Below are 15205 nucleotides of genomic sequence, written 5' to 3' on the forward strand. Positions count from 1 at the left end.
GCCAACATGAAGATGGGGGCATTTCAGTGCAAAGAGCACCCTCAGTCTGTTGAGGAGGACTGGCTCGGCAGTGCAAGCGGTGCACACTGGTTAAAGGTATCCAGTACCTAGTGACATTCAGCAATATTACAACACCACTTGAGGTCCTTGCAGTGGACTATGTGGTGATGGTGAGCCGGATGAACAGGTAGAGACTGCTGAGGCCTCTGAAGCAAGTGATGAGGCTCAAAGCAGCTCTGTGAATAGCCCAGTATCTTTCCCATTGACTTCCACAGAGACATAAAGATATGGTTTCTCCCTTCTTTTTGTTGGACTTTTAACCTGATATTTAATTGGACATTTCAGCTGCTGTGGTTATAACTCTAATGGACTAGGACACATTAAGAAAAAGACTGCGTGTGGGACCATATTCAAGGACTTTTGTTACTCACTACTGATTACAGACTTTAGGAGCATGTTTTTATCAGCATTGTGGGTCTTGTTATATTCGTGACACAGTATTAATCATTCCAGGGCGAGTGAATAAATACCATCTGAAGGCTGTTGGGGTTTAAAGGGGGTTATTTGGTTTTATCCCTGTTCAGTAAGCGCTCAGCATATGCTTTGTTTTTTGCGGGTCTGGGCCCTTCTCGGAGTTTCTTGAATGTTTTTTGTAATTTGCCACTTTGTCATTTGGAGCCCATGGTGGCTCACGGGCCACTGAGTTTTATCTTTACAAATTAAAATGTTGACTGTAACATGACTGTATTGAAAACGATGTTGAACCCAAGTTGCCCTGGAGTAAGGGCACCCTGCCAATCAAGCTTGGTGTAGGAAATTAGAGGAAAATTGTGTTAGGCTAGATTCCTGTCTGTGGGCGCAGTATACTTCAGGTTGCCACCATGTCAACACAAGTCGCTCTTTAATACCTAAAGCAGTGGCCTGTAACAATAAAATACACATTTAACTCAGCCTGTCAATTTTCCAAATGATTGCTCTTAAGCTCTGGCAACAGCGCGCATTCCCCAGGTGGTCGTACAGCAAGTGGGGCAAAATAAATAGATAAATAAAAAAGGAAAGGAAACTCCTGTTTCAGCTCTTTATTGATGGAAATGACTGTTGGGACAAGAAGTTTAATGGCTCTACAGTAGCACATAAACACATCCTACTTCTTCAGTGAAGGGATGTGTTAAGACTGTTAACTCCACTCAGAGTCATGTTTCTAACATGCTGCAATGACGATGATCTTTTACGATTCTCTCAATGAAATGTACAGGACAAGCTGGAATATGTAAATTAAATAACACGTGTTTCCAACGAATACAGAGTTTGAAGCAACTGTAAACATAATTCTCTATGTGCACATTGCTGCAACCTTGTACACAGAATATAAAAATACCTATTGACATTTATAAAATGGAATAAATTAATCTAAACAAATACAAATTTCAGCATCTGTTTACTACATATTAACATCAAAGAATTAATATCAAGAAAAGGTTGTTGCACTTGGTCTAAGTCTAGTAGTTTACACTGAATGTGGACTTCTTAAAAAACCTATACATATATTCAACAGTAAACATGAGCAGTTTGGAATAATTCTTCACAGAGAAATGTATCACAGTAACACTCCAGGTAATTGGCAAATGGAACTATGTTTAAGACAGCTGGATAAAACTTTATTCTAACTTTTTTGGCTGATAATGTCATTTCCTTAAATGCATATTTTCTAGGAAATAGCAGGCGATGTCATGAGTAAAGACACAAGATTCGGTGTATGTCGTTTATCTGAAAAGGAGCCATGAATTTCTGTTTCAGTCTTTAGTAATGCTGTCAAAATGTCAGCGTGTTATAAAGGAATGCAGAAAATTGAACAAACATGATGACAAATTATGTTTTTCTATATAACATAATATGAATCTATACATATTGCTTTAACAGTGGTCCATACAGATACATACATACATCGTTTTTTAAAACTCAAATGTGGGATATGAGGAAAAACTCAAGAATCCAGATCCAGATATCTTAATTGCACAGTTTCCTGTAAAGGTTTAGATGCATTTTTAAATGAGAATTTATTTCATAATTTTCTTGCTATCCAAACAGTCTGTAACAGATGTCATTGTATTGTAAAATCAAACTGGGATGGGGCCTTTTAGAAACTCTGCAGGTTTTTTTGTTTAAAAAAAGACAATAAAAGCAGGTTAGGAGCTAAATCCTAAAATGTAAAAGGATATGGCTCTGTGTATTCCATCAGGCTTTGTGCGGCTCATATTAGGCGTCTTTTTCGCACACCGCCTCAGTTGGCAACTTGACAAAGCAGACGAAAGAACACTGTCTGTGTCTAACAGTACTGCTGCAGGCTGCTTATTATCCGATCAGCCTCTTTAGCACAGCAGGTCTAGAAAAAGGCCAGCAGTACTCGTTGGGGACCGGCCCGTTGACATTGCACTCAAAGAAGGAGAACATGGGGAACCAGATGCGAGCTCTCCGGCTCTGCTGGTAGGCCCGAGTGTTAGCTAGGGTGTGGTAGTACAGGAAGAGTCTGGTAGTGATGTAGAAGGCTATGAACACGTCAATGGAGTAGTGTTCATGCGCAGCCAGGATGAAGAAGATGCCGAAGAGGTTGAGCACCCAGGACAAAGTGTGGATAAAATTCCAACTTCTTGGAGTGTCTGTGTAAATCAAAGACGGAAGAGCGTTACTGAGCATTTTATGTGATTCCATTCTAAAATGTGGCACATTGTTAAGTCTGTTAAAGTTATTTTCATTCACATATTTAATGTAAAAATATTTTTTCTGCTTGTGGCTCATCTCAGGCACAAAGCTCTCAGACACTCCTACCTGCTATTCAAGCTTTTTGTTTAAATCAGAAAGAAAGAAGGGTGGCTCTACAGGAGGAGGAGCTGAAATGGCTTGCTACAGACACTGGAACTGAGGATGAATCATACAAAGTTTCTCTAGCAGAATCAAAGACTAAAAATATTTCAATGGAAACAACTATAATAGGTTTATTATTAATTTTCAAGAAATACTTGCAGTACCAGTAGCGGACACTGGGTGGCAACATAGGGACACCTTCTCCAAATATGGCTAATCTATGTCTGCTTTATCATTTACTACCACTATAGGGTTTATTGTACTGTGTACATAATAATAGTGCTCTTTAGACTTGGATTGAAATTAATAAAGCAACAATAATTTTTTTTAAATCAAGTTTTAATTATATAGGACCAATTCACCCGCCCTATGCATTCCTTGAACATATATGCACATTTAAGGTCATATCATGGTAAACCTGACTCCCAAGTTTCCACACAGTGTTACTGTTGGCCAAGGTACTGCCACCCAGAGCAAGCATCTAATATGACAGCATGTTTAACAGGATTTATAGAAGGTAAGGGCCAAGTTCAATAACCTCAGTTTTATCTGAATTTAGAAGCAAGAAATTTGAGGTCACCCAGGTCTTTATGTCTGTAAGACATTCCTTAAGTTTAACTAAGTGGTGTGTCATATCTGGCTTTGTGGATAAATAAAGCTGGGCATCAACTGCACAGCAACAAAAATGTATGTTATGCTTCGAATGATACTGCCTAAGGGAAGCATGTATAATGTAAATAGAATTGGCCCCAGCACAAAGCCCTGTGGAACTCCATAATTTACCTTATTGCGTGAAGAAGATTCCCCATTTTACATGAACAAATTGGTGTCTATTAGGTAGATATGAGTCCAACCACTGCAATGCAGCATTTTTAATTCCTCTAGCATGGTGTAATCGCTGTAATAAAATATTGCTGTCGGTAGTATCGAAAACTGCACTGACATTTAGCAGGATAAGCACAGAAATAAGTTCACTGTCAGAAGCCATAAGATGATCATTTGTGACCTTCATTTATGCCTTATTGTGTACTGTGATGAGTTCTGACACCTGACTGAAACTCTTCAAATAAATTAGATCAGTTAGCTGTTGGCTAATGGACTAATATGGTTTGGAATCCATTAACCTGGAAACATACAAATTCTCTCACATGTGTTAGTTAATGTCTAAAATGTTTATTTACTTACAAAATGAGGGGTTTTAGGGATTAGTTTTGAAATCATTGATCATTTTCCAATTATAATTCCAACTTATTCCAAGGCCTTTTCAACTCATCTTAGCACAAGTGTGTTTTCCTCCTCACAGAAAACAGAAACAGAAGCTACTCACATTCTGTGACAAAGAAGTTGAGCATGGTAAGGACCACAGTGTGGCCACTGAACATGTAGTCGCCACATGTGTGAACCCCTGTCAGTGTCATCCCAAAACCGCTCCAGATGGCCACAGCTCGCTGTAGTTTGGCCCACATGTCGCCGTACATCTAGAAGGAAACAGGCAATACTCTAATCTTGCAAAGAGATCTGATACATGAGAAAAAGAGAAAAAAGATGCGTTACCTTTCCTGAACACTGCAGGTGCTGTCCTGGAACAGACAGGGAAGTGACAAACATGGTGATACAGCGCAGCATGAACACCGTCCCCATGAGGCTGCACATCCGCCGCAAGAGAATGGACCTAGAAGTAGTGAAATGTGAGTTTCCTGTGCTACTGACAGGCTCCTGGGATCGTTCAGAGCACCTACTGACCTGTGTTTATGGAGCAGCAGAACCAGCATCCAGATGTTACAGAGGATCACTCCACATGCCTCGGCCATGGCGAATGCCCAGGGTATTCTAGGCACACTGCGGAAAAGGACAACATCAGTGCTGAAATAACAGATTGAAAGTGAGCATTTATAGCTGATGTTGCTTAACATCTTACAACAAACATGACAGAAAAATTAGTTTGGTGTTTTGGTATATTAGTTTTAATAAATCATTTCAATGCATATAGATGTTATCTCCCAAGATATCTCTTTTGGAGATAATTAACTAGCCTGAATAATTTGCCTCAGTGTCTTGCCAAACACACACTGGAAATTCCTTGAAATAATCTCTCCTGGTAAGTTTTCATTTCATGAAAAGCCCAAAGCTGGTCATAAACAAAAGTAGGTCACCTTATAAACAATCCTCGAAGGTCTTTTTGAACCTCAGCGAGCACATCAGGAGTATATGAGGACAATAATAGAAACACGCCATAAGGAATTAGGGCAGTTATAATGTCAGCGATTTGGTGTGATACTCAAACATCATCGTTTGTAATATTTCAGAGGTGATTAACGTTTTGGTTGTAAGAAAATTTAAGAAAGCTCTTGTGAGCGATCACACCCACCTGTCTAGAAAAATATCTGGGAGCGGAGGGTATGTGCGCATGTCAGGGACCCTCTCGTGCACAATGACCATGACGAAGGATGTAAACCCAAACACAAACACCACATAGACAGAGCTAAGCACTGTCTTCCAGTACTCGGGATCGAGGCGCCGCATCTGCTGCTTGTACTTTCCATTAGTGTACTGGTGATACTCCTCTCCCACTGGTGCCGTGTCAGTGCTGTCGCAGTCTCTCCCCGGGTCTCCGTTACACAACCAGTCCAAACTGCCTCCGGAACCGGTGGGAGAGTGGCCATCATAGGGAAGACCCAGCTCCTCCAATAAATCAATGTTCTGTTTCTGAAGTTTCCGAATGGAGACCATTAGCCGCTTGATGTCCCCCAGCACCTTGAGCTCCAGTGGCGGCGAGCGGAGGTCGTACTCACTGAGGGCAAGCAGACTGGTGCCATCCAGCCGGTGCTTGTTGCACAGCAGGTCCACATAGTCGCAGAAGCCCTCTTCCTTCAACCACTTGGCAACGTGCTTAGGTGTCCAACGACGGACACTCAGCTGGGTCATTTCCTCCTGACACCAAAGGCTAAAAAGAAGAACAGCCACATTTAAGTTCAGCAGTATCAGTTCCTTATTGGCTTCCAAAACACCATGCAAAATAATATTCAGGATTAGTTTAAGGCACAGTTTATTTGCTCTGAATCAGCAGTAGTAACTTTAAAGACACTATGCAAGACTGCTGCGCAGACAGAAAATACATCCATTTTGTGACAAAATTATAGGTGATAAACAAATTTAAGACAAATCCTGAGTTACACAGGAAATCTGGGTAATCACAACTTATGCAGTTATATGACGCAAGTACTGGCAAGGATTTCCTATGGCACAATGGAAACCACACCCTACAATGTAAGTGAAGGAGCAGCTACATGTTATCCCAGGCCAAACAGTCAATTAAATCCTAAGGTATTATTGTCCTAGTCACATTAAAAGACATTATGACTATTTCTAACTTCATTATTAACCGAAATAAACGCTGCCTCAACAGTCTGCTCCTTGGACTGACAAGAAAGCAACACATTTCTGTGTTTTTTGATAAAAAATAATTTAAATAAACAGTCCAGCAACTACAGTCGACCTGCAATAACCCATATATTTAACCCATTTAAATATATCACTGGCTAGCATTTAAATCGGGCTTAGAAGCTCTTTGTATACTCCGAAGTTAACTTATCTCAGTATTTTGTCAGGCAACTATCTGGCCTATTAGTATGTAAAGACAAATACGCCAGAGATAAACGTGAAAGCATCCACATGCACCCCTGCCCACGGGGCTAACTCAGCTTAATACTAAAGACTGCTAGCTCACTGGTGCTAGCTCAATCAATGCGTGTGCTTTGCGGTCACTCACCAGCTCTGAGATGTAACAGAAGATGACACAGAATATATCTCTCCGGCTAACTAACGAAGTGACATCTCACAAGAATCAGAAGAAATCTTATTAGCATTTGCTTTAGTGACACGAGTTTGCTGGACATCATTACGCCCAGGCTTTGCGCTAGCTAGGAGTCCTGTTGACAACACAAGGCGGTAATGTCCAGAATAGCGGCGCACGCTAAAAGAAAACGCGGAACAACAGTGAAACAGTGACACTCTATGGTGAACAGGTGGTACTACACCGTTCTTACGTGTGAAATCGTATGACCAAAAACATTAAATAGAGTTGTAGTTATTTGCTAGGAGACATTAAACCAAAATTAGTTGGGGTGTATTTATACCCCAGTTTCTATACATGTGGCACTCTGTGGATTAGATAATATCCAAAATAGATTCAAACATGTGTCCTCAATTCTCGTTTTTTAATTAATTAAAATGCATGCTGTACAATCATTCCACCGTGAAAAAAGAACACTTTAAAGAAATCATTCAAAACCCCAAAGGACAATGACAATAATGAGCATGATGAGTGTAAACTTCTGGCCACAACTATATGTATTTTTGCAACTGATAAAATTAGAAATTATGAGTTGACATAAAATGTACTTTAAAAAAAACATTTAGAGATGTACAGCTGGCCTACATTCAGAGTAAGGTAGGTCACTGTTTTAATTTTAGAACAGCAACACCTGTCCTTGTCTGTGGCTGCCAGCGTGGTCTCAGTGAAGGTTTAACAGTTTGAAAATAAATGTTGAGAGAATAAATCATACATAGGGATATGCATGTGGTCAACAATGAACAATCTGCAGGAAAATAGTGCAGCTTCTCCTGCCTCTCCTTCTGTGAAAGACCTTGAGAAGATTTTGTATGGAGGTAAAAGGTTTGGTAATCATGTTGATGAAGTTTGGCCTAACCTGTTCATTGGAGATATGTAAGTCTTTAAAATTGTTCTTGATGGCTTATACAACATAATCAGCCTAGATCAATTACCAGTTAGAAAGACTGATTGCTTTTTTCTTTGTAGGTCAGTGGCTAATGATCGCTACAGTCTGTGGAAGCTGGGAATCACCCATGTTGTGAATGCAGCTCATGGGAAGACGCACTGTCAGGGGAGTCACTACTTCTATGGATCCACCGTGGATTATTATGGAGTGCCTGCAGATGACTCACCGTCTTTTGACCTCTCTCGATATTTCTTTCCCTCTGCTGAGTATATTCATAACGCACTTGACACGACAAGTGGTAAATACCCATCATGTTTAATGTCAGCCTCCGCCGACCTCTCACTCGTCTCATCCCTTATCGACCACATGCTTTATGCTCACCGTGATATTTTTCTTCTCCTTCCTCTCCAGGTCGAGTTCTCGTCCACTGTGCTGTTGGCATGAGCAGGTCTGCCTCCATCGTCCTGGCCTACCTAATGATCCACCACAATTACACGCTCCTAGATGCAATCAATAAGGTCAAAGAGCGCAGGTGGATCTTCCCAAACAGAGGATTCCTTAAACAGCTTCGTGCTTTGGATATGAAACTGCAAAAGACTTCATGACCGCTTCAAAAAATAAAGATCTTCAAATGCACATAACCTCAAAACAGCTTTTTCTCCAGACAAATGAGAGACTTGATGACTGTGTCAGTTGAAGGAAATGCTGTGCTTTGACTTTAATCAGTTTGTTTCAGGAATGGAATCTAATCAAATGTATTTCCCCCACAACTCTGGCGCTGTGTTTGATGTGAATTATGCGGCATCTCTATATAATATCGACCCGCGTCTTAATAGGAGATCAATGTAATGAACTCTCCTCTGGGCAGAATCAATTTAAGGGACTGAATATGAGATATTGTTTTTATTTAACCTTAGTGTTGTGTTGAAGAAGCTTTTATCCAATGTGCTGCAGGTGAAATTAATCTGCAGTGTGTTTTCATTTTAAACCTATTCATTTTTTTGGGGGGGTGGGGGGGGGGGGGGGGTTTCTTGGTAAGTACAAAAACTTACATAAAACTTTTCTTTTGAAACAACATAACCAGTACACCATGGAAGCCTTTTTTTATCAGTATATTAGCAGTTCTCTTGCAGATGTCCTAAATTTTATTTTGTTACCACAATTGTGATTTGGGGTAAAATGTCTCCAAAAATTATTGGATGAATTGAACCGAAATTTGTCCAGACACTGTGATCCCCTCAGGAACTTTTTATTGTTGACTCTCATGAACTAATGTCATCAGGTCAAATCCACAGTTCTTCTCAAGTGGTGCTTCATGACTAAGTACCTGTAAACAACAGATTAACATTATCATCTGTTATCTACAGATGAGACATTCGTGACTGTAGCAATGCTTACATATTGGACCAAGGTGATGAACTTGATCATCATGAGGCTCTTTGATCCTGTCTATACTCTATCTTTGAATGTGTTCTTCATTTAAAGTTGTTGCTTCTGTCTTCAAATCTCCAGCTGATTGTTTTAATCAGTTCCACTAATAATAATACTAATAAATTAAATCATAATCATTATTTGTTGGCACAAATGGAATACTATAAAAGTAAAACATTATATAAGATGGTCATGGTGATTTTTTAATAATATAAAAGTCACTCCTGAATCAAATGGTAAGCCGTCCAAGTGTTTAATTTATATAATATATGTATAGATATATATGTTTCCCGGCAAATTTAGGTTACTCATGTTGGTTTGCTAGCAACATTTTTTAACAGCATTAGCTAACTTCTTCGCTAATGATGTTAAAATGCTAACTGAATGCTCAGTCTGGGCGATACAAGACCTATCTAGACCTGACAATCATCTATAGAAACAACAACAGGTTTTATTTTAGAAAGTGAAACCTTTCAGCTAATAAGGGTAACTTTGCTTTCGGTTACTCATGTTGGTTTGCCAGTAACAATTTTTAACAGCATTAGCTAACTTCTTCGCTAATGATGTTAAAATGCTATACAAGACCTATCTAGACCTGACAATCATCTATAGAAACAACAACAGGTTTTATTTTAGAAAGTGAAACCTTTCAGCTAATAAGGGTAACTTTGCTTTCGGTTACTCATGTTGGTTTGCTAGTAACAGTTTTTAACAGCATTAGCAACTTCTTGGCTTATGCTAACTGAATGTGCAGACAATGTTGATCCTTAACCAACACTGTTATGATAATGTAGAAACAACACCAACATGAGGATTCAGCTAATAAGGATAGCTTCACTTTTATTGCCACTAGAAGGTCAAAGAGCCACTGCACAGACATTATGTTGGTCTGTTGCCACACTCCTGACTTGCTAAGCTAGCTAAGGAATGATAAATAAACAAAAACACTGTTAAGATTAGCAAGTCATAGTGATGCAAAATGTCAAAGGACAAGACAAAAAAGGAACACTAAATCCTTTGCTAATGGCACATTTTCCTACATGGCATCCCTGTCAAGGGCATATGTGGACACATGATGAAAGGACCCTGGTTAAATGCATCCTGGAAAACCTCACAAGAGATTTTAGCAGATGAATTTCCATTGTTATCACATTAAAAAAAACACACACACATCTTAAAACCAAGTGTTAGCAGGATCAAGGTTTTATTTTCTGGCATTTCCAGCAAGTGGTGGCGGTTTCATTATCTTATTAACGAGACAAAGCACAGCAGCCTTCCCGTGTCTCTTCAGCATGTATCACATTCCTTGCAGCTGATAATGGGGAAATCTGTTCAGAATTTTGCACACCTAACTTTTTTGCACATTAGAAGAAAGAAAAAAATAAATAAAGATTCAACCTTGCCTCCGAGTCTCAGGTATAATGGGCTCCCTCCATCCCCGCTGGTGATGGCTGTGTGCATCAAAACCTAGCAGGCTGGGGAACTTTTTCAGATAACACAGGTCTTTGGAATGTGACAATGTGCTTTGGGTTTCCTCCGACGAAAGTGACTATGCAGCCTGACAGTCTTTTGATTTCAATGGTCTCTTAGCAAGAAGAATCCTCTTCACAGATATCCTGAATCACCAACGGCTCAGAAACATCTCCCTCTACATTACCGCTGTTCTCGAGAACAAAAGCTAATTTTTAGTGTCTGGTAAATTGTCTGGAGCTCATTCTTAAGTGTCTCTTGTAGAGAATAACTATTCTTAAAATGGTTGTAAAAGAGCTTCTCAACCAGAAAGCTCAAAGGGGAACAAACGCACAATCGCACCATGCTTGTCAAACTACTCTTTCTCTAGCATTTATGGATCACATTCTTAAAGTTTCACATACATATTCAGCTGGATTCCCCCCCACATTTTCACACCACTCTAGAGTCTTCAACAAGGAGAAGCAGCACTTTGAATTATCAATCAATAACCGTCTCCAGGTTAAAAATGACCCGGAGACATTTATTGACTGATTCTGCATCCAACATTGGTACTGGTATTCAACAACACGCCACTGCACCCACATTTTACATACACATTCATGACTCCGAATGAAGAAAAGTCATTACATTTCATGGTGCGAGGGAGAAGTTAATTAGTTTTTTAAAGCTAAAATGGGTGAAATTGACCTGCAACATAATAGAGGAGTTAAAATAGACATTTGCACAGTATGAGAGGCTGTTTAATGTCATGAACAGCCCACAGCAAAGCTCTTTTCTCTCTCTTTTTTTTTTAAATTTCCATTTTGCTTTCACATGATATTTGTGTCAGAGCGTAAACTAGCTGCATGAAGCTGTTACCCTCTTTCTCTTCTATAACTGCCAAATTACACTGGACTTTCTGTCACACAGCATAATCACTTCACTCAAACATTTTGCCCATAATTACATTTAGTTATTGCTCGTTTATGGCATGATTCATCTGTTTGAGGCTTATTAAATCTCAGTCCCGCCGTGGTGTGAAAAGTACAAGCCCCGGCTGCAGTGTTTGTTGTTCTGCCCTCTGCAGGAGTAAGACTACACGCTAGGTTATGTACTAAATTGGGTAACTGTCCAGTGATAGCAGATAAACACCTGCTCGTACACATCATCTTGAGCCGGAGAAAGACGGGGAACCGCTTTAAAACAACAAACATTTGGACCAGTGATCGATCCAAGACAAGGGATTTGGATTTTAAAATGTCAGCGCTGAGAAGCAAGAGAAAAGAATATCTAAGTGTGAAGGATTTGCAGAAGCTTTTGGACTCTTGCAAGCTGCACCTCAATCAAATTGACGAAGTGTGGCCGAACATATACATAGGAAATGTGTAAGTATGTACTTTTATTTCAGATGATTCGGTTGCCTTGCAAAGGCTGTTTTCTTTGACATAACTGCTTCCACGTATTGTTTCATTCTGGCATAAAAATCATTGTGCTGTGATGCGTAGAGTTCCCATAAGTCTTGAACCTCTTTCTGTCTCTTTGTCTTGCTAGGGCAGTAGCCCAAAACAAGGCTGCCTTGCTGAAATTAGGTATAACTCATGTATTAAACGCTGCTCACTCCAAGCGAGGCAGCATAGGGAACCAAAGCTTTTATGGCAACGACTTTGTGTATTGTGGCATTCCAGCAGATGACTCGACACACTTTGATCTGGATGTTTACTTTCAGCCTGCAGCCGATTTCATTCACAAAGCTCTGAAGTCACCTGATGGTAAGACTGCTTGAGGCTTTTAATATAGTATTACAAGTGCTACAGTTTTCCTTTCTCAAATCCCTGTATATCACATCTTTTATTTAACTCTGCAAATCCTTATTACAGTAAACCCACTCATTCCACTCAAATTCTCCCACCACGCTGTCCTTTCAATGTCACCTGTCAGCACAATGTAAGACAGCTTTAAGTGTATTTTCAGCCAGCTGTAATAATAAGAGTCTTACCTTGCAGAATTTAGGTATATAATGTGACCATGGCTCTTTTCAAAGAAGCTATCAAGCAGCGGACAGGTTGGGATTAAGGAGACAGTTGGGCCCAGTCTGCAAAGGGACCTTAAATGAACAAAGAGTGAATTGTAGGCACTATTTTTAGCTCGCAGCAGGGAAAAAGAAAGACCACAGCGTGAGACGGGCAGTCATGTATGATATTAATAAGTCTGAGGCTTCTCGCTAATCCTTTCTTCACATCCCTCCCTTCATCTTGCCTGTTCTTCAGGGAAAGTTCTGGTGCACTGCATCATGGGAATGAGCCGGTCATCGACCTTGGTTTTGGCATACCTCATGATCTACCATCATCTCCCACTCAAACAGGCTCTGCAGAAGCTGATCCAGAAAAGAGCCATCTACCCCAACAGAAATTTCCTGGCTTTGCTGTTGGATCTGGATCTTCAACTGACAAAGAAAAAGAAAACATGTCGGATCCTGTAGTGAAAAGAGGCATTTACATCTTCAGCCACAAAGCCACGAGGTGGTTTCTGGGAATAACGATGCCAGCCAGTCTGTCGGTGCAACCGTCCAGACTGAAACGTTTAGACACATCATCGTGAAATTTGGTTCGACTGAGTGAATTTCTGTCGACTCAACTCTGTACACTCATTAGTCTTTACTTTTATTATGATGAGGTTCACCATTCTAAACAAGCTCAGATAGATAGATAGATAGATAGATAGATAGATAGATAGATAGATAGATAGATAGATAGATAGATAGATAGATAGATAGATAGATAGATAGATAGATAGATAGATAGCAAAGTTTCATATTAAAGGAGATTTTCAAATGTTAACATAGGCCTATACAGGCTCATAAAGATTACATGCTACATGATTACAAGCTAAAGAGTAGCAAATAAACATGCTAATGTTAGCATACCGACATCGTATTGTATATGCCCGCGGTCCCCAACCCGTGAGTTGTTTGGTACCGGGCCGTGAGAGTTGAGGCTCAGGTGTGAAATTTATGGTTCTCAGGGTTTTTATCAGTTTTTATCGTTAACTCAGTTTCCCTGGATCTTTTCCCGTGTGTTATGAATAAATATTCTTTTTTTGGTATCGGTACTGGTTTTATTTTGTTGTATTTATCCGCGACACCTTAAAGGCCGGTCCGTGAAAATATTGTCGGACATAAACCGGTCTTAGGCATAAAAAAAGGTTGGGGACCGCTGGTATATGGTAAATCCTAATAGCGTGCTAGCTGTTGTCAATAAGCGTGAAACTTTAGGTCTGATAGTAATATGATAATACTTGAATACTACAGCATGTTAGCGTTGAACTACCTCACATTTTTTATATTCTGGATCAAACAATCATTCTCCAGGCTTTCTGAAGAGAGAGGGCATTGGCTGCTTTTTCATTCATTTTCAGTCACTGAACCTGACCATTTTCAGAAGAAAGTATTTTTGGGGGGGGTTAGGCACTGTGTTACTAGCAGCCTGTTGCAAAACTAAACAGCCAGTTCCCATTTCTTTAGTTGATTCTGGCACATTTTGACAGATATAAAAGTTTTGCACCAACAAGGTGTCTCCCAGGGGACTGTTAGCCAAAAACTTGACAAATCTGAGCACTGTGTGCAGTGTGTGCTTAAAAATGTGATTAAGTGAGGTGAAAAAAGTGGCAGGCACGTATCTACATGAGATGAACAGTATCTGAAAGCCATGTCTCAGGTCTTAGTTGAAGGGTAGCTGTCAAGAAACTATTCTTAAGAGATGAAAACAAGCAGAAAAGACTTGGTTATGCCAAATTACACAAGAACTGGACTGATATGAGCTGCAACAGGTCTAATGGAGTGATTATTATTTAATCATCAGTATTTATAGAGGAGGTCAGGAGAGAACAACAACAGTGAGTGTCTGCATTTCAGCCAATATTATCAATATTACCATCAGCATGTCACTGATCCTAAAAACACTACCTCCGATGTAAAAGCATAGCTGGATAGAAAAAAGACACAATATAAGTCACGGATCTGCCTCTTCAGAGCCTGGACCTCAAGCAGAGCGGGATCATCTTGACAGAGAACAGAATAAAGGGCAGCCAACATCCAAAGAAGAGCTTCAAATGTCCTTGAAGCAGCTGGAGAACTATTCCTGAAGACTACTTAAAGAAAATATTAAAAGAAAGTTTATCTGACTTAGGTTGCGTTAAAGAAGAAAATGATGGTGATAGCAAATACATTTCTCGTTAGAATTGTACAAACTCTCTATGTATGTTTATACATGTATCAATAAATTTACCAATTTTGTTTTTCCTATCGAAAAATACAAAATGAGAGGTGGCTCAAGGGTTTCGCACAATATTGTTCATGGACATTTGAGCCCAACGAAAGCAGATGCTGGCACGAAAATAGCTTAATTATCTTTCTCCAAATCCAGTGATCTTCATTTATAATAGACTAAGCTGCATCATCTCCTCATTAGCCTGCTAACTGGGATTTTTAATGCAGCGAGGTTGTTGGGTTTTTTTATGTCTTAACAAAAAGAGAGTCTGGTTGCAGAAATAAATTTAATGTCAAGTAAAATGACAACAGGGCATGTTTACAACACTGAGACAAGTCTTTACTTCTCATTCTTGTAAGACGTTTTTTCTTCTACAACAACAGAGTAGACCAAATGTCTAATGGAACATGTTTTGCAAAGCATAACATTTTAGTAGAGTCTCTAGGTAACTCAGAA

At 39.7% G+C, this 15205-nt stretch overlaps 2 protein-coding genes across 3 annotated transcripts; one reads left to right on the forward strand and one right to left on the reverse strand.

Annotated features, from left to right (window-relative positions):
- Positions 1 to 1064: 1064 nt before the first annotated feature.
- Positions 1065 to 8115, reverse strand: samd8b (sterile alpha motif domain containing 8b). 2 transcript variants are annotated; one of them, XM_080305062.1, is made up of 6 exons: positions 7983 to 8115; positions 5231 to 5806; positions 4606 to 4701; positions 4417 to 4534; positions 4190 to 4340; positions 1065 to 2657 (listed from the first exon to the last, which is right to left on the reverse strand). In XM_080305062.1, the coding sequence occupies exons 2-6, from the start codon at positions 5785 to 5787 to the stop codon at positions 2353 to 2355; spliced, it is 1227 nt and encodes a 408-aa protein (XP_080161188.1). In that variant the 5' UTR covers positions 5788 to 5806; positions 7983 to 8115; the 3' UTR covers positions 1065 to 2352. The 2 variants fall into 2 exon arrangements, with proteins under 2 accessions (XP_080161188.1, XP_026034325.1); XM_026178540.2 differs by lacking the exon at positions 7983 to 8115 and adding an exon at positions 6632 to 6814.
- On the forward strand, positions 7346 to 13586 carry LOC113028348 (uncharacterized). The gene is made up of 6 exons (XM_026178546.2): positions 7346 to 7588; positions 7682 to 7899; positions 8013 to 8204; positions 11530 to 11869; positions 12036 to 12253; positions 12752 to 13586. The coding sequence occupies exons 1-6, from the start codon at positions 7440 to 7442 to the stop codon at positions 12961 to 12963; spliced, it is 1329 nt and encodes a 442-aa protein (XP_026034331.2). The 5' UTR covers positions 7346 to 7439; the 3' UTR covers positions 12964 to 13586.
- Positions 13587 to 15205: the final 1619 nt, after the last annotated feature.

This window comes from Astatotilapia calliptera, chromosome 8, assembly GCF_964374335.1.
Source record: "Astatotilapia calliptera chromosome 8, fAstCal68.1, whole genome shotgun sequence".
NCBI classification, from domain to species: domain Eukaryota; kingdom Metazoa; phylum Chordata; class Actinopteri; order Cichliformes; family Cichlidae; genus Astatotilapia; species Astatotilapia calliptera.